This window comes from Anas acuta, chromosome 2 (genome assembly GCF_963932015.1).
Source record: "Anas acuta chromosome 2, bAnaAcu1.1, whole genome shotgun sequence".
Classification (NCBI taxonomy): Eukaryota; Metazoa; Chordata; class Aves; order Anseriformes; family Anatidae; genus Anas; species Anas acuta.
In genome coordinates, this window is record NC_088980.1 from 51,457,132 (window position 1) to 51,477,269 (window position 20,138).

Genomic DNA, 20,138 nt, shown 5'->3' on the forward strand with positions numbered 1-20,138 from the left:
AGGCAAGCAGCTGTAACGAGCTCTTATTTATTTATTTATTTATTTATTTATTTATTTTTATTTATTTAATTTTATTTATTTATTTATTTTTATTAACCCCCTTCCTCCCCACAAGCCGCTGCCGCCTCCCTCTCCCCCTCCAACGGCCGCCCTGAGGCGATTAACGCCCCCCCTTCCCCTCCCCTCCCCTCCCCTCCCCTCCCTCCCTCCCTCAGCGTCCCGTCCCCTCAGCCGCCCGCCCGCCGCGCGCGCCCTGACGTCACCGTCGGCGGCGCGGGCGCTGATTGGCCGCCGCCTTCCCGCTTCCTCCTGGCCGGCCGAGAGCCCGCCATTTTGAAAAGCTCGCCGCCGCCGCCGCCTCCCCGCCGGCCCCCGGCACCGGCACCGGCCCCGGGGCTGCAGCCGGAGCTGAGGTGGGTCCGCGCCGCCGCCCCCGCCGGGGGAGGCCCCTCCGGTGCTGAGGGAGCAGCACCGAGGCTCCCGTCCCGCTGCGGGGCCGCCCCGCCGCCGGGCCGCGCTGCGCTGCGCTGCCCGCCTCAGGGCTCCTCAGGCGCTCCCTGTGCCGCCGCCGCGCCTCACGCTGAGGGGCACGAAGCGTGCGGCTTCCCTCAGCGCCCCCTGCCTGCGTGGGGAGGGGAGGGGAGGGGAGGGCAGCCGGTGCCGGGTGTTGGCAGAGCACCGCCCCGAGTACCCCCAAATTGAGCTCTCGCCCCCCAGAGAGATGCCTTTTCTCTGGGTGGGTTAACGCAGAGGGCTAGGCTTTGCGTTGTCCTCTCGCTAATAAAGCTCGTGGTCTTGCTGCCACCTGCGAGCCTCCACCCGTCTGCTTGTTTTAGTTGTTGTGCCTTGAGTTTGACCTCTTGCAGGTATGCTGGCTTTAATTTTGGAAAAATATATATATATATATATATTTTCCCTCAAGACCTCAAACGAGTGATGTATTGTGTTCCAGAAGCGTGAACAGTGAATGAATTCGAAAGTTAGAGCCTTATAAACAGAAGAGGTAGGGGTGTCGTCCTTTGTTAGGCAGGCGTTCTCCGTCACGAGGGAAATGGCACTCACTAGACTGAGATATTTAACTTAAAACTTAAGCCACTTGAAGTGCTAGAAAAAGACTCCTGAATATGTTAAATGTGACACATTAATTAGTTTCTGTTGTGGACTTGCATGTTAAAGCCAAAAAGCATCTCTGAGCCCAAAGTTGTCTCATAGCTATTTGAATTCTGAAAGCAGCATTTACTTTGCCAAATTGCTTGTAACTTTTTTTTTTTCACTTTTCCAATTTCTCATTTACCCAACTTGCTGAATTTATCAGGGGAGTTGTATGCGTAGTTAACTATGAACAGAAATAACTGATAACACGGTGCACTAAAGTTGTGACGTCTTAAAATTTTACTGTTCTTTCTAGTACAGCGCCACTTGCTTTGAGTGGGTGTTTCTGAAAATTTCACCAAGCACGCTTGCAGACGTGTGTGTGGAAAGGGCTGATAAACTTTTAAACTTCTTAACCAGGCTAGTTGCAGGATGAATGACAATTTCTGAAACTTATCCCATTGTGTATCTGCAGAATGGTCTAGTTTGTGTCTTAAAGTATGTAACCAGTCTGTTGAAACATTGTGACATTAATTGTACTATGCTTTAAAAAAAAAAGTGCTTTTTTTATGGTTTTCCTGTTTGTTTGTTTTTTTACAGAAACATACACCATGTCTTCTGTTGCTTCATCCAAAGAAGATACAATGTCGTCTGAGAAAGCAGACGAGAAACAACCTGAAGCTGAAAACAAAGCTGAGGAAAGTGATGAAGATGAAGAGGAGGAAGAAGAGGAGGAAGAAGAAAAGGGTACTTGTTTTTTCTACTGACTAATTTGTGTTTTAAAAATGCTGAGCTTATTGAATGCAGTTGTCTGTGTTCTCAGCTAATGTTACAAGAAATATTAAAAGATTCTACAGTGCATCTTTCTCTCGGATCATAAATAATTTCCCAGTAGACTAAAACAGACAAACCTGGAAGCAGCAACACTGATGTTCCTCAAGCAAGAATGAAGGAATTGCTGGCATCTTGGATTCACACACTAGTGTGTTTTTTTTGTTGCTGGAAAAACTTGTAGGTGATTGTAAGGTGCAACATCCTGTATCAAATTATTCACGCAAAAAAAATACATATCCAAGAAAGAATCCTTTTTCTGCCAGTAACACTTTTGGAATAATACAGATATTTTGCCTAACTACTACAGTACTTTGCCTAACTGCTGTGAATTATTTTATTTGGTACCAAAGCTTAGTTATAGTGGTGGGAGAATTCCGTGCAACTAATTTTACCAGTAAAAATTGTGGTATCAGAGTGACAAGGTGGGATTTGTGTTGCAGCATGTAATTGCGGAAGGTAGTCAAGGAATGCCAGCTGTGATGGAGGAACTACCATGCAATAACATTGGTGTGAAATCCCTAGGCAACTATTTTGCAAATGAAAGCATCCGTGTAAGCAGAGCTGCAGCACTACATAGTGAAAAGCAAGTCACTGATGGCCTTAGGTTCCTAAAGGAGCTGAGCTTTGTCTTCTGGAGAGGTAGCAGAAAAATTGTGCTGTTTGGGGAACAACAGAGTAATTGGAATTAAGTTTTTACAAACAGCTCTTTCTTGTATATGCAAAAGTATGCTCTGCTATGTTGTCAGCAGGTAACTGTCCAGTTTTGATTATGTACATACACATTATGAAGCTGCTTTTTGTTATGAAGGCTAGAACAGCACTATCTGCTAAAAATAGTGTGACAGGTGCTTTGAGGTCGAGTGTTTTAATATGAAATGTTTAGGTTTGTGAAGCCTTGCGGCTTTTGTCCTGGTTTGGTACTGTTAAAGTAGTGATATGCAATGTATAGATAAAACAATCTAAACGTATTCATAGAATCATAGAACAGTTTGGGTTGAAAAGGACCTTAAAGATCATCTAGTTCCAACACCCCTGCAGTAGGAAGGGACACTTTCCAATAGAAGGACTGATCAGTACCAGAATCATTGTGAATAATATCCTTGTAGTGGTGGTGACACTAGTTTTGTGCTCTGCACAGTGTTAGCACAGCTGTGTGGGGATTATTACAGTGCCAGTGTCCTTGTGGGAGGGCTCTGTCTTCGCTGCTGATATGATACTACTGTGTAGGTCCCCGTGCAGCAAGTGGGAAGAGGCTGCAGGCAAGTTGGATTCCCCTTTTGCCCATCTGGTAGTGTTGTTCTCCCACAAAGAATGGATCCATGCCTGTGGGGGCCAAGGGCAGTGCAGGGAGACTGAAAAAAAAAAACAAAAAAAAAAATACATCTCTATACCTTAGAAAGGTGATGAAAGGACAGAAGGCTGGATTCTGAAAATGAGTGGTGTTGTCATCTCTATCACGAGGTGCAGTTCTCTTTAGGAAATGTTTTCTCAGTGAGGTTAGGTTGTACGTAGGGTTGTAGTTAAGAACTAGAGACTGATATATGGATCTACAAAACCCCCTTGACCTTTTAGTCAAAGGTTTTAAGGTGTAATAGTACTTGGTTATATCATTATCTTTTTTTGAGGGTTTGCCATTGCAATGATTCAGAGTTGTATTGCCTATCACTATGGTGGAATCTGGTCATGTCATGAAAAACACGGTTTAAGGAAACTGTATTTTGCAGAAAAGAGCCTTATTGTTGAAGGAAAAAGGGAGAAGAAGAAGGTAGACCGGTTGACCATGCAAGTGTCCTCATTACAAAAAGAACCTTTTACAATTACACCAGGTAAGTTTGACCTCTCACGTAAGAATTGTGAGTATTGAGAATTATGACGGAACCTCTCAAATGATAAAACTGTTAATTTGTTGTAGATGAGACCTAACAATCATGATATGTTTTAAAATAGTAAGGCCATTATAGTTATATGAAAGCTACCTTTTATTCTCTAATATCCTCTTAAACCATGGGAGTTGCATAATATTTAAACTTAACCTTGAATAGGTTCTTCAGTAACTAGCCACCACTAAAAACTACAGGAGCATCTAGAATAAAAAGAAATGCCAAGTCTGTGAACCCTGGTATAGGTAGTATCAAATAGGAAAGAGAAAAAAAATCACTATTGTGGTACCTATTTGATAGGAAAAGCCCTCTCTAATGTTTGACCTATTATGTCTGATGCTGTGATGAAATAACTTCTTCATTTAAAAAAAAAAATATAGCTGTTTGAAGTTGTAAATACATAAGTATAAATGTGATGAATCACAACTGATTTTTAACTGTTTCAGGAAAAGGACAAAAACTTTGCGAAATTGAAAGGATACAATTCTTTTTGAGTAAAAAGAAGACAGATGAACTTCGGAACCTGCACAAACTCCTCTACAACAGGCCAGGCACTGTAAGAACTTGATATCAATCTTGTATATTTATTAGTTCTCATGCATTGTGAAAAGGTTTGTAGTATAGTTTTTTGCGTTTGCACACGTGGATCTGCTTCTTAAGTGTCATTACGTACAAACTACTTAGAAAACAAATGTTACAGGAATAGTTAATCAAGCCCACAATTTCTCTAACTTCTGTGAACTGCTCTCTAAAAATCCCGTGAAAAGATATACTGAATTGTAAGCCTGTTTGAACAGAGATTTGTTTTTTCCCCCTCTTTGGGTGCAGGGGAGTGGTTCCTTTACTAGGATGAGTTGGAAATAATCTGAGTCACATAGTAAAACTGCTGATGTGCAAATCATAGTCAAAGTATTCCATGTATAGTTACTTTGTTCAACATAGCTTTCTCTTAGTACTACAGTTTCTTTTGTTTGATACCTGTTAGTGGTTTCCACTACATTGTTACCTACCTCATCATTTTCTCCTTTAATATGCACAAAGCAAGAGAAAGTAAAACCACATTAATATGTAAAGACTTTATAGTCATTTTTTCATTTATCTAAAATAAGATCCAACAAAAATATTAGTTAAAAATTGATATGCTTGCATATATATATATCTTAAAATTGAGACCTAAACAAATCATAACAGCAAATCTTTCTTGGAGCCTTTTAAGTACCATTGATCTTGCCTTAAATTTCAGAGTAAGTATGACCCATTTTCTTTCCTAAAAGGAATGAAATGGACATAGGGAAATTAAGGCAGATTAAACTTTACCATTTCAATACGCTTACTGTATTTAGAGGAATTTATTTTTAAGCTGCTCTTATCTTTTGGAAACTTAAATAGCTAGCACAGAAATCACGAACTGAGTAGTACAAGTGCATGCTAGTTATAGTGTCTTGGACCACTGCTGCAAATGCAATGCTTGTTTAAATGGCAAAGCAAAGATCTGTTATCTGAAGTATTCAGAAAAAAGAACACTATATATTCATTAAAAGCTATTTCTGTGAATTATGGTATTTATTCAGTGTGGCAATAAACAAAATGAGAACTTCTAGCTCAGTGCATGCAGAGGTTTGCAAACATCTGGATTGTTCTGCAGTGGAATTTAATTTTGGTTTGAAAGGTGGAATGACAGAACCAGGTAACTTCCTGATTTAACTAGCTTTATAGTGGAAGGTTTGAAACTGCATCCATTTATCCTTCTTGATACCATTAACACTTTTACATTACACTTGATACATTAACACATTAACACATTAACCTTCTTCCAGTGGTGGTACTGGGATACCATTACCTCAGAGTCCCTCTCTCCCACTTCAACTCGCAGGTCTGAGGCATGACTCATTGAAGGGACTATAAAGTTTGTTTTGCAACGAGCTACTAAGAAACTAACAACTCCATTATACTGTTTTATTGGTTACTAAATCAATTGTTAATGTATAATGTAATCAACTGACAGACACATGACTATTAGCAGTTTCACAGGTATGTGCAAAATGACTTTTTGCACAATGTGTTAAATTGCTATTTAACACACTTAAATCTTATTAACTAGACACAACTGCAATTGAAATACAGCTCTCACTGTTTCCTCCCAAACTGCATTTGGATGCAATTCCACCCCACCTTGCTCTGCCCTCTCACGTACAGTCTTATGGGCATTAGTGCTGGAGAACCCAACCAGTTGCTTAAAGAGGATTGCTCTAGAGTCCCTGTGGTCTCAGTCTTTAGGGCACCCTCGCTACATTCTGTAGGTGTCCACGTTCCTGCTGCCCAAAGCATGGGGTTTCTGATGCAGTCACCTGAGCAATTTCTGCCTTGTACACTACTGATATGGTTCCCTAGGTACAAGTGGCCCTGCAAAGTTCTGCTCTCCAGCAGGTCACCTAAACACCCCTTCAGTTGTCTGGTTCATTCTGATTATGCGTGGCTTATGTGTAACAAACCTATTTAAGGTAAATTGGTTTGCTTAACCTCAGTTGCTCTATCTACTTCATGCCACTGAAGTACAAATACTTTTCTTAGCTTATACACAGTCCACACAGCATGAAAAATCCTGCTTTGTTGGTTTTGAGCTTACACAGCATCCTGCTGCCTTAGTTGCTTGGTTACAAATCATTGCCCTTGATGTATTCTTAGAACAATCTTCTGATTTCCTGCGAAGTTTTGATACACCTGCAGGATGTTTTGTTTGTGGCTATCCAGTAGCATCGTCTGTTGAAGTGACTGAGATAGAACTCTGTCATGTCACAGTGTATCTCTTCCACCTATTAATCATCACCTGTTTATCATGGAAAATTTCTCTCTTAAATAACTGTATCTGTTCTGTTTCTATACTCATTTTTCAGTAACGCTTGTTTTCTAACATAAAACGTGATAGGTTGTAACCTTGTGTTGAAAGCTTGTGTTGTAACACAAAGTATGCCCTATCGCTCATTGACAAGAGTCAGTATTTTACAGACTACTTAATACTGTTTTTATTGCCTTCAATTATAGTTATAAGAATATTCCTAGTCCTAGAAAAATTCTCAAATATGTTGAAGATTTACTGTATTTCCATTATTTTTTGTGAAAGCAATGCCTCTGACCTAAAAGATGAGAATATATTTAGTTGCTTCAAAATATATTCCATTTGAATATATATGAGCACAGTTTCATCCAAAGCTATAATCAGAACGGTAGGAAGCTTAGAAAGATCTTTAAGATCATGAAGATCAGGTGTTGTTTTGTATGCACCATCTGTATGTGCTCTGGAAAGTAATTAACATTTTCAATAAAACATACTGCTATCATCCCTTTGTTTTCTTAAGGTGCTGGGTAAAGATTATTTTCTTTGGAAAAGGAGCTTAGCTTTGGTAAAATTGTAAACTAATGGAGTAACACCAGAAACAAAACTTATAATCCAGTTGAAAGTGATTTCAAGGACATCGAGGTGCTTGAGCGGGTCCAAAGAAGGGCAACGAAGCTGGTGAGGGGCCTGGAGAGCAAGTCCTATGAGGAGCGGCTGAAGGAGCTGGGCTTGTTCAGCCTAGAGAAGAGGAGGCTCAGGGGTGACCTTATTGCTCTGTATAAGTACATTAAAGGAGGCTGTAGCGAGGTGGGGGTTGGCCTGTTCTCCCATGTGCCTGGTGACAGGACGAGGGGGAATGGGCTAAAGTTACGCCAGGGGAGTTTTAGGTTAGATGTTAGGAAGAATTTCTTTACTGAAAGGGTTGTTAGGTACTGGAACGGGCTGCCCAGGGAGGTGGTGGAGTCACCATCCCTGGAAGTCTTCAAAAGACGTTTAGATGTAGAGCTTAGGGATATGGTTTAGTGGGGACTGTTAGTGTTAGGTCAGAGGTTGGACTCGATGATCTTGAGGTCTCTTCCAACCTAGAAAATTCTGTGATTCTGTGATTCTGTGATTCTGTGTGATTCAAGTTATTCTTGATAATGTTAAAAAAATCTCAGAAGAATAAGATCTAGGGATTCTTTTAAATTGCTTTTTTGTTTAGAGGAGATGGAGAAAAATCAAAGCACATAATATAGTTTAGGATCTAAATGGGAGTCATTTCCACTGTAAGGGCTATTGCAATGAAGGTTCAGTCCTGTTTAGACTGAAGGTTTAACGGTCAACCTAGTAAATTGGGTGGTATGTAAATGTGAAAATTGGTCATGCTAGGGAAGAGGTTCAAATATATGATTACAATCCTATGTAAGACTAAAAAAGCAAATAAAGCAAATCTCTCCAGTAGGTCATATAGTAAAAGCCAAACTCACTATTCTATAGCAAAATACATGGTATAAATCATGTGACAGGCTTCCAGTGATCATAGTTGTGCAAATGTAAATAATAATGCAGTGCATTCTAAACAAGCTCAAAATGGCAGGTGATTTTACCAGGTAAGTTATTAAAATGAATCAAGGCCTCTGGAACTTAATTGTTGTAGTTATCAGTCATAGGCTATCATCGTGAGGTAAACGAAAGCATAAACTGTATAAATAAATTTTTTTTGAAAGCAGTTATAAACTTTCATCAAAGCTAAATGCTAGAACAGATTTTTCTTGTATGAAAAGTTAACAAACATAATTGGATGACATCTTTTAAGGTACCCCTAAAGGAAAGTAATCTGTGTGTTCTGTTCTAGGTTGCTTCCCTAAAGAAGAATGTGGGTCAGTTCAGTGGGTTTCCATTTGAAAAAGGAAGTGACCAATACAAAAAAAAGGAGGAAATGTTAAAAAAGTAATGATCTCTATTGCTACTTAATATAGTCTGACTCATGCTTTACATTCTTTCTATTTTCAAAATTTTGCTTCACAAAGTTTATGTTGCATTCCATACATGGTGCAAGCTTTCATCCCTTTCACCTCTCTGTGTCTCAAAACCTGTCTTCTTCAAACTCTAAACCATTTCTGTTCGTTGTATATTAAAAGTACAGTATTATTCCTAGAACTGTTGTCAAATAAATGTAGTGATTTGTAGCAACTAACGTAACAAATAGGTGGTTTTTTTGTTTGTTTTGTTTATTTGTTTTTAACTGTTTCCACTGCAAAAACACCTATTTCAAAAATACAATTTTTTCTCACATAAGCACCTTCTCTATCAACAGAAGTGGCTGCAGCTTGGTTGTTATGGACTGAAAGGGTTTAAAAATGTAAGCCAGTATAGCTAGTCATAACAAATGGAAGAATTTCAGGTTGCAGACATAAGCCAGGCAGCAGCTTCCAGCAGTCAAATGTTGATCTATCATTTATGAAGTGATACTGAATCCTTTTTTTTTTTTTCCTCTTACTCCTACCTCCAGATTTAGAAATGCGATGTTGAAAAGTATCTGTGAAGTTCTTGATTTGGAAAGATCAGGAGTTAATAGTGAACTGGTAACCAGGATCTTAAACTTCTTGATGCACCCAAAATCTTCAGGCAAGGTGAGATACAGATTGCTACACTTGTTTTTATAGCTCTATTCTAGTGAAAAATTCAGCTGTCTCCATTCTTGAAAGTGCGTAGTACTACTACTGCAGACATCCTAAATGTACCTGCTCAAGCTTGCTAAGGATCTTAAGAGTGAGAACTTTGATAGAAGATGCTTACATGTAGGAGCACTTGTCATACACTGTTAGCACTCAAAAGCATGTGTGAAGCTAATTAGGAACATCCATACCTAAAGCCCATAAGTGGCTTCTGCCTTGTGGATGGATGGGACAGAATGCACATAATACATAATCAGGAAAGGAAAAAAAAAGTGTCAGAGCAAAGAAATAAAACGTGAAAACACAGGAAAATAAACAGTCGGATGTACCTGGGCACACCATATGTTGACAAGTGTGTGTAATCACACTCAAAATGGAATTTATTGCGGTGCTGGGAATATTTGCTTTATCTAGTATATTCTAATGCACTGCATTCAGCTGCCAAGACTACTAAACTATCAGTAATCTTCTTCAGCCCTCAATTTTCAATCTAAAATCAATACTTAACTAGTCAGACTATTGCTCAGGAAATTAAATTTATTCCTAGCATACAGTGGTAACTAATAGGAACAAGTCAGCATATTGCCTTAGGCACGCTGATACCAAGTGACGACAAAATGCAATTTTGTATGACCTGGAAAGTTGTCATCTAACTTGTTGCTAGAAGAAAAAGTTTGCCTTTGTGGGTAATGTAAAAGATTCCTTCTAAATTGTTCTTTCTTGTTTCCCTTCCCTAGTCCTTGACAGTGGAAGATCTGTTCCATTATGGGAGTAAAAGGGATGCTTAGTTTATAAGTGAACTTAAGTTTCATTTTACTCTGATATACCCCTGTACTATGAATTTCTGCTTATGGTATAAAAGCAGCATGTACAATTGGTCTGTTTTTTTTTTGTTATGACAACATAAAGACCTCTGTACTTAGCATTCTTTCACATGATTTGGAGGTATTTATACATTTCAAAACTCACTTTTGTATTCCTACTTGAATAACACATCCCTGTCTCTCAGCCATTGCCAAAGTCCAAAAAAACACCAAGTAAAGGTGGCAAAAAGGAGCGCAGTAGCACCGGAACAACAAGAAAAGCAAAACGCACCAAGTGTCCAGAGATCTTGTCAGATGAATCTAGCAGTGAGGAAGATGAAAAGAAGGAAAAGGATGAGTCTTCAGAGGAAAAAGAAAGTGAAGAGGAGGTAATGAGGATTTTTGTTGTTGTTTTTCAACATAGGGCTAAAAATACTTGTCTGCAGTTTGTCACTGTGGTTGTTATCAATTGGTAATTCTTGGAACACCCAAGATTGGGAGGTAAGTGATGTTTTACTGAATGAATGGCTTGAAAGTGAAACATGGAAAAGGGAACACATCTTCAGTTTTTAAGAAATTGTCATGATTTCTTTGTACATTAAAATTGGAGAATCAATAAGGCAAAGGTTCTGATTTTTGTATATATATACACACTGTACAAACCATTTGCTCTATGTCGCTTAGGAGCAGTCAGGGTTTCAAGTGCAATGAAACTTATTCTTAATTGTTAACTTAATTCTTACATCATTTTGTGAAGATTTTATTAATATGATTTTCATTTAAAAGAGAAAAAAATCCTAGGATTTTTTGAGTGTGTGCCTATGTGTGTAGGGTTTGATTGGTTATCTAGGAGTTAACTTTGAACTCAGTAGATGTCCCTAAGCTACTCAGCTGCATTGTTTCCAGATCTGGGTTCCACGTTTCCTCTGGATTGTGTCATAACTTCTCTTTTAAGAGTTCTGTGTCTTGGATCACAAAGCTAAAGGGAGCAACATAGTAAGCAGCCTTACAGAGATCCCTGCAGTCTCCAGAGTGTTCTCACCTCACTATTTGTAGTTCTTCTGTATTTTCTTTGAAATTTAATTCGGTTTTCCATTGAAGGAGAAAAATGAAATGAACTTTATATTTAAATTCAAGCTATCTTTCTATGTGCATTCCCTTTCAGTCCAGTACTTACAGAATAGGCACACGGAGAGCCAGTGTAAGTGTACAGATGCCACTGATTTGTCCTTGTGCCTGAAGTATGGTAAAAAGAAATGAGAAGGAACTACAGTCTCCATCTTATGTCGTATTTTGATTTAGACAGTACTGCCTTTTTAGCTGTAATCAAAGCCCTGAAACAAACAGCAATTAGTCAACTAGTGTCAAAGAAAATTCTTTATGTAAGCTACAGAGCTTTTGGCCGTAAAGCGTGACCATTATTTACTTGGGTTGCATTCCCTCTACTGTAGTGCAAGTGTAACCCTAAGTAAATAGTCTGAGTTGTAGAAAATAGTAACAAAAGTCTTTTGTTAGAAAGCTGATGTATGTAACTTCAACTGTTGATGCAAACACTGTCATTTTGACAGGTGCTCATTTTAACTTTAAAGTTTGTTCAAGGAAATTCCTCACATCTCCATAAAACAAACTTAATTTCTAAATTTCTTCCCCCAGAAATAGTAAGTCAAAGGAGGGCTGAAATGCTAAAAGTTAATTTTATATTTGTTCATCTCTTCAGCAGTACAGTCTTCCTGCTGTGAGGAAAGGAACGTGGCTTTCAGAGCCAGGAGTCTGCTTTTAGAAACTTTTTCAAGAACTCGAGTATTTAAGGAAAAAAAAGTAAACCCTATTGATCTAACTGGGTCTTCTTTGTCTTCTTTCAAAAGGTAGGAGTTAGATGTCTGCCAGGCAATAGCTGAGTGCACTGTAGTCTTTGGAAAATGAAGCTGATTTGCATGAAACAAAAGCTTAATTACTACAAAAAGACTATTGTGTCAGATCAGTTTGGATATAGGAAATGGTGAAGTAGTAAATGTGTACCTTTGTACAACCTTGAGATGACAGCATTTTAAAAATGCTAGGTTTATGATACTCCTTCACATACTACAGGTTGAAGGATGCAGGTAAGATATCTGCTTTGTAACCCCATTTCTGTTGGAATCTGGGGCATGGAGTGGCTGGAATAGAGTTAAGAGCCTCTCTTGCTTGCAGTTTGTTTTTTGTTTTGTTTTAAATCTTACCTGGAAGCAGAAAATGTCTGAAATACTTTTGTGTGCTGAGGGAGCATAATTTTGTAAAAGCTTAAATGTGAGTGCTGGTTTTAACCTTTGACTTTGTAGCTAGTGATAGAACTTCAACAGAAGCTCAGAAGTTAATGGGGTGATTATTGAATGTATTTCCTGAATTTCAACAACGAAGGTCTGAATTCTTTACTTAACACTGTTGTGTAGGTGTATAGTTGCAAGGGCGATTATAAGCGAGCAAGCTGATATAAATAAATATATTCTGGTTTATTGAATACTAGTTTCATGGGTTATATCAGGTACTAATGGGAAAAGTGGTTGAAAGTTGTATGAACTAATCGTAATTTTTTTAGGTGTGATAGTTTGCTCAGTTGACTACACTGCCATTTAAAAATTTTAATTACTTATGAATTTAGTAACTTTAGTTGATTGGTTTTGTTTCATGATGTTCCTTCTCTTTACTCCTGCTCAAAGTTTTTTATTTGTTTCTGTGAGGAAGGTTTTCAGCCTTGTCAGAAATACTACGTAAAGATTCTTGTGTGTTAAGCACGCAGTTTTGTGCCAAAAATGCAATGCACTGATAGCGTCTATACATATAAAAACATCAGTGTGTATTTATGTTCCCAATTTCACCTGCTGGTAGTAACTTAATGCAGTAACTTTTTGAGTTTACTAATCACAATAACCAGTCAAATTAAGTATTAGCTCATGTAGTTCTTCTCAACTAGTGCAAAAAGAATTAGTTGCATGTAGTCCTAGGGAGTGATAGGATCTAGAAATTAATTGAACACAATGTGCTGGTTTTTGTAAGAAGTTTTATAAGCTAGGTACAGAGGTACAGCTTACTATGACTTTGAGCAACCTGATCTAGAGGAAGTTGTCCCCACCTATGTCAGAGGGGTTGTAGCTAAATGTTTGTTGTTTTTTTTAAAGTTCTTTCCAACCCAAACCATTCTGTGCTAGTGAATTACAAATGGTACGTTGTAGCACAACAAAATTACTGGTATCATCAAAAAGTTCTAGCTGTTTGAGTCTGTGTAGAGGAACAACGTGAAATTTTAAAAAAATCTGAACATATTCCCTCTATGGTGTAGGGATAGAAATTGCTAGTAAAACGTAGTAACTAAATCTGTTGATTTAGTTTGTATCAACAATGCAAATCATCCCTTCTGTTGAAAAGAGGAATGGATTGTTCAGTTAGAAACCACAATTTTAATCTTCCGTTTTCCTTCTTTATAGGCCCCTAGAAAAGCATCCAAAAGAGAAAAGTCTAAAAAGACGACTTCCAAACCCAAGAAAGCTGTGAAGGGTGCTAATGTCAAGAAGGCAGACAGCAGCACTACTAAAAAGAATCAGAACAGTTCTAGAAAAGGTAAATGCTTTAAATCTTTCCTCGTGTGTTGTCTTATAGCTTAACGGAGATCTTTATTAGAAGGCAGGTTTCTTTACCTGGTTATGAAGGAAAACGTAATCTGGTAAATAATGGACTTGCTGCTTGATGTGTCTTTCCTTGAAATGGTAATATTTTAAAAATGTTCTGTTCTGGGTATACCTTTATATAACTTATCTATGTGCATACGTATTTTACTTGCCTAATCATTGAAAGTATCAACCTAGTTCTGTCTTCCGCTGGAAGAATATTAGTGAAATTCTGTTAGGGCTTCTATAGGGACTTTAATCTTATCATTGATGCTTTAGTATGTATCCCGCTGCATGTGCCTCTTACTCAGCAGCCCAATGTGGTTTTGCTAACATAGGTAGGGGTTGTATGTGCATCCTGTTGCTCTTAGTTTTCTTATATCTGACAATATACGTAGAAGGTACACATTCAGTATACCATGTAGAGGTTCCAGCAGTGTTTTCAGGGACAGACTGGTTTCTTTCGAAGCAACTTGGCAGAAAAGGATCTGCGTTAGGGGGAAGTAGTTCCTACAGGCACTGAGCTGAACCCTAGTGAGCAGTGTGCCCCTGTGACAAGGAAAGCCAACAACACTCTGGGCTGGTTCAGCAAGTGTATAGCCACAAGCTGAGGGAATTACTGCAATTAATTATTGCCCCGTGTTGAGCACTTGTCAGCCTGCCCTGGGAGTGCTGTGCCCAGCTCTGGGCTCCCTTGTACAAGGTGGGTGCGGACAGCCTGGAGTGGAGGGAGGGCCGGCAAGGTGACAGGGCTGGAGCACACACTGCAGAGGGATGCTGAGCAAGCTGGTCTCCATCAGCCTTCAGAGCTTTGTAAATGGGGACCGTGCTGCAGCCTGCGGCTGCTGAGTGGGAGAGGAAAGGCAAGGCAGGGCCAGGCTCTGACTGGAGGTGTGCGGTGAGAGGATGGGAGGCACAGACACGAGCTGCCATCAGGGAAGTTGCAGTTGTATGTTAGGAGAAGCAAAGCCTCACCATGAGGGTGTTCCCACAAAAGAGGGGCCTGGAGCATTTGTAGCATTGCCCTTTGTTGGAGGTGTTCTTGCAGGAAGCCAAGCAAGCCACTCCACTGTCCCTGTTCCCAGAGGCAGCTTAAACCAGATCATCTCCAGAGGTCCCCCCAGCCTTAAATGCTCTGACCTTCTATGAGTAAACAGCTGTGCCTCTGTCCCAGTTGTTCTGTGTTACTAATCCAACGCATATCCGGATGCTGCTGACAGTTCACTTAATGCCAGAACCAGCACACGTATGGTACAGAACACATGGCAATTCAGACTGACTGCCCTGTTTGTCAGTGTGTTGACAGTCGCAACTCCCAGTCATAAAGCTATGCTAAGCTTCTTTCATAGCCTAATTTCTCAGCAGTTACCTAGCCTGTGCTGAACTCAGTTTTTGTTTGTCTGCTGGCAGTAATAATGTGACTGATTCTGTGTCTGTGTACACTTCATTTTGCTATTACAAATATTATATATATATATATATATGTAAAGCATATATATATAACATATAGTTGTATGTTACATAAAGTAAGCATCATTTCTTCTTTATTCCTACCTTATTTCTGTTTTGAGTGTATGTTCACCCTACAAAAAACAAAACGTTAAGTATGTCTTTCTGAATGCTCATTCTGTAGATTTATTGGCATCTGCTCTGATGATCTGTGCCTCCTCTGAGAGTAGAGGAACTGAGTGGAAGTTAGAGTCAGTCAGTCTGTTTTTTTGTTTCTGGAAAGGATTGTAGGAGTGTTACCTGTATGTCCTGTCCTTTCACATAACTTCCTCTTGGCATAGTTTTTCTGATGGCATGTTTATTTTTACAACATTACAAAATTACAAGACCTTAATGGGCAGCGCTGCTGGGGGAAAAATAATCAAAACTCCTTTTTGAAGCAGATAAGTACTATTAGGTACATAATGCCTCAATTTAGAATCGTTACAATAAACTTCTTCCTAATTTGATAGATGAGTGTAATTGGTCCCATACTTTTCTAGAGTACATATTGATTTGTAAACTAGTAGTTCATGGACAGTGATGCAGAGTCCTAAATAAAGGTAATACTGCCAGCACTAGCTTTGATTTTTAAACCAATGGTCTGGCAAGATAACCATTTTGAGGGAGATCATCTGCATCAGTTGTTTGGGAAAAGTTCTGGTGGCTTCTGTTTTGGGAGAAGAAGGCAGGCAAATTTAAAATCTTGTATTACAACTCAAATTATTCTTCATATTTAGAAAGTGAGTCTGAGGATAGTTCAGATGATGAACCTTTAATTAAAAAGCTGAAGAAACCACCCACAGATGAAGAACTAAAGGAAACTGTCAAGAAATTGCTGGCCAATGCAAACTTGGAGGAGGTCACAATGAAACAAATTTGCAAGGAGGTAAGCAAATGATTTTGCAATCTTTTTTTCTTTTAGATAGTGAGTTGTCTATAAACGAACTTTTGTGATCTTTTTTTAATGAATTGTGGCTTGTGCTCTGCATAATTTTTTTCTGAAACAGTGTTTTTGCATTGATTTATTTACTTACCAACAGCTACAGCAAGGTGATCCTTAATTTTAAGTTATGCAGCACTGATGCTCCACACAAGAACAGAAATCTCTAAATCAAAATGAGCTATGTGGAAAGTAGCAGTATTACCTCCACAACTGCTGTGTACAGAACTGCAAGTGTTAGAGCTGTTGAGATAGTGCAGCAGTTTTCTACTGTCAAAGGGGGAGGGCTGTGTCCTGCTCTGTGCACATTTTCCCTGCTCACCTTGCTCTTCCTCTATTCTCTTTGAGTCCATTCAGTGCTAACCTGCCACCAAAAGATGAATAGTTGTCAGCTGAGTTAGTGAATTCAATGGGTTCAGCAAAGGAGTCATTAAGCGTCAGAACAGGAGCCAGGAAGGAACGTGGATGGAAAAGGGAAGCGACCACCACGCAGACAATACCGTTAGTTTGGCACTTCTACAGTCATTTAACTCACATGTTTGTTTTCTTTGTACTTCCACAAAGTTATCTTAAGAAAACTAAACCAGCAGTTCATCTTAGGAGAACTGTACATTTGTATCCTGTACAAACGTCTGTTCATGTCTACAGTCATTCCAGAATGTCTGAAACTTGTAGTGGAATTAAGTATTCTGCATTGATTGTCAGTATTGGCATCTAGTTTTTTTTTTTTTTGTGTGGTATCTCTCCACACCTTAATCCTGGTGGTTAGCCAAAGAGTAGTTGTAATGTAGCACTTAAATATGTTGACTCTTATGTTAGTGACTTTGAGGATCACAATTTCACTTTTTTACCAAAAACAAATAAAACCTTTGGGTTTTGTTTTTTCCTATTATTATTTTTAGCTTTCAACCCTAATGCAGGAAGCATCTGTCTACTTAGACAGCATGTAAGACAAAACCTGGAAAATTCTTAATTTTCCTGACTTGGCAAGATAGGCATTCCCATTCATTTATCTGTTGTGATAATAGAACCAATTTATTCGGTGACCAAACATAAAAAATACATGCATTTAATTTTTGTGATCCAAAATTAGAGCAGGAAAACCACTTTCCATAATTAACAGAGGGAATTTTGACAGTTGTACTACTGTCAATTAAAACAGCAATTTTTGCCCTAATTTCATTTAAGCTTCTCCTATTCATACAACACATTGAATTAAAGTAACTTGAGGTTGTATTTTTTTATTTTTTTTAGGTGTACGAAAACTATCCTAGTTATGATTTATCTGACAGAAAAGACTTCATTAAAAAAACAGTCAAAGAGGTAAAGACCTTATTGTTTATAAAAGTTTCTGTATTTTTTTGCAGTCTGTTAAAAATTGGCATGGCATCCTTTTACACTGGCATTAATAGCCTCCTGTATAGTATTGGAGGTACCCCAAATTTCAGTTTCTGATAAACGTGAATAGTTCTGGTGGGGGGAGGGGGGAGTGTTTTCCTGTATTCCTCTTCCTAAAATAACTGGTCCAGACCTTTTTTTTTTTTGATATCATTTCAGTACTACTTCATGAGTTTCTTTCATAAGCAGAACTAAAACTATAGTTACAGTATTTTTGATGACTTCTGACTGTCTGAAAGCTATGCATTTTCTTTTAATTGCAGCCTTGGCTGCAGGTTGCCGTACAAGTCAAGCTCTGGCAATAAGAGAAAGCAAAAGGGATACAGATAAATAGGTTTTCTTTGCATGTGCCTCTCTTCATATGCTTCTGAGAGCACAGTATGATGCTGCCTTTGAGTTTTTCTTTTTTCATGTGGCTTTATTTGCAGATGTTGAAATGATTTATGGGTGTCTAGAACATAGCCGTACCTGTGTGCTGTGCATACATATGTACATGTCATTACCACCAAAAGGCATAAATAAGAGCAATCTATCTGATGCTCTTATGCTCTTGTTTGTGTTTTTTGTTGTTTTTTTTGTTGTTGTTGTTGTTTTGTAATAGCAAAAGTAGAGTATTTTCTTCGTAGTCTGATGCTAAAGGAGAGGCTATATGTAACTGGATTTAGAGAAAAGAGAAAACTAACGCACTTCTCATTTCAGTTGATTTCATGATCTGGTTTGACTGTGGGAAATTGAAGATTCCTGATTTCATGTTCCCATGGATTTGAAGATCTGATAGGCACCAGCAAAAGGAAAGTGTCTTACCCTTGTGGTATTTAGTCAGAGCTGATTCTGCTGATCTAATGCAAAGAGTGTTGATGTAAATCATGTTGTGTATCTTTTTTTTTTTTTAAACTAAACATGCATTTGATGCAGTTTTTAGTTGAACATACTTAAGTTTTGTGCATGGCAATAAGTGTTCCCTTTTTATAGTTTTTGTACATTTTGAATTGCTTTGTATAATTAGATTCATTAGACATCACAGTTTAGTCTGCCTTACTAGCTTGCAGAAGATTTTAAGATGAAGATGAGAGCTGTTTATCTGTGGATATACATGCAGAGACTGGAATATCGCAGTATTGGTTATTAAAAAATATTTTGAATACATATCCATTCTGAAAATACCAAGAGTTAATCACATGTTAATGTCTTTTATATTCTGATACATTCTACAGATGCAGAGTTATTCTAAATCTAGATTACTGTCTTGCATGTGTAGGCACTGAGACAACTGTTAGAGCATGGTAACTAATTCGCATATAGATGTTATTTTTGTACTTTTAAAAGGCTTTCTGTTGTGTATATAAAGTTATTTCAGATTTCTTTTGTGCAAATCAGTTTTTTAATCTTGTAATCTTGGAGGATTTATGACATGAAATGTCACTGTTCAGCAGTGAGGCTGTGATGAAAAGTGGGATGCAGAAGTTTTGTGAAACTACAAATGAGTTGAGGTTTTACAGTGTTTTTCCCATCTTACCTTGTACAGAAATGAAACTGTAGTTTTATACTTAAGCTTTTCAGCATTTAACTTTGTACAAAGACTACAGGTACATTTGTTTCAATGGCTTGACATACTAAATAAAATCCCTCTAAAGTCTACAGGGAAATTTTCAAATTTCACTTTGTACAAAATCTTTTATTTTAGTGTCTTGATTTAATGGCCTAACGTCTCAGAAGTGGGTGTCCAGGACGTGCAGCTGGGAGGCTTGAGAGCTTTGGAAGCCCACAGTGGGGCTTCTGCACCAGGCATCGCTAAGTGTGTGGTTAAGCTCTGTTCCGTGTGCGAAAGCTCTTCTGAACCTGAGCCCTGGTGCCTCAACATGTGCAATGGTACTTTGAAGTCTGCAGTCTTGAACTTTGTCCCACAGCTTTTTGGATCAAGGTGAACTCTTTGCATAAGTTTCTGTTCTTTAGGTTTCTGTTCTCCGTACACCACGTTATTAATATGGAAAGTCCCACACTTAAAATTATGAACTACCAACAGACGTCAAAGTGTGGGCTGCCATTAACGCCATGAGCAAAGAATCCCTCTGACTACAGTATTGCTGGAAAGACAAAGCATATTTTTGAATTTTATTATTGTACAGTTGGGAAATAAAGGTTCATAAGTGATCTAAATTCTGAAAATGTTCAGCCAGTTAGATTGTTAAATATCATACACTTTGAATTTCTTTGCATATAATCATTTATAAGAAGGCTGACTGCAACGGGGTTTTTTTGTATTCAATAAATGTCTTTCACAAAAATGTAAATCAATTTTGATGATACAACATTTGCTTAAATGTATAGTAAAAATTACACAAACAAAGTTGTTGTCTCTATCTCATTTGGTAGAAATACCCAAGCCTGATTCAGCAGGCTTCTCTAAAGATATTTTTCCTGAAGTGCATGTCCTTGCAGCAAGTTATGATTTTATATCTTCTGTTATTTTTTTCCTCTGAAATATTTCAGCATAAAGAAAACTTTGTAAATTTTAATTAAAAATGCCAGAAGTTTCTACTTCTACTAGAAGTCCTGCCTAAAA

General features: G+C 38.4%; 1 protein-coding gene across 1 annotated transcript; it reads left to right on the forward strand.

The window, feature by feature from the left end:
- Positions 1-254: 254 nt before the first annotated feature.
- Positions 255-19,922, forward strand: DEK (DEK proto-oncogene). Its single transcript, XM_068674744.1, has 11 exons — positions 255-413; positions 1,693-1,839; positions 3,651-3,752; positions 4,253-4,362; positions 8,480-8,574; positions 9,137-9,257; positions 10,312-10,494; positions 13,567-13,699; positions 15,975-16,123; positions 17,432-17,500; positions 18,275-19,922. Exons 2-11 carry the CDS (start codon positions 1,704-1,706, stop codon positions 18,284-18,286), a joined length of 1,110 nt encoding a protein of 369 aa, XP_068530845.1. The 5' UTR covers positions 255-413; positions 1,693-1,703; the 3' UTR covers positions 18,287-19,922.
- Positions 19,923-20,138: the final 216 nt, after the last annotated feature.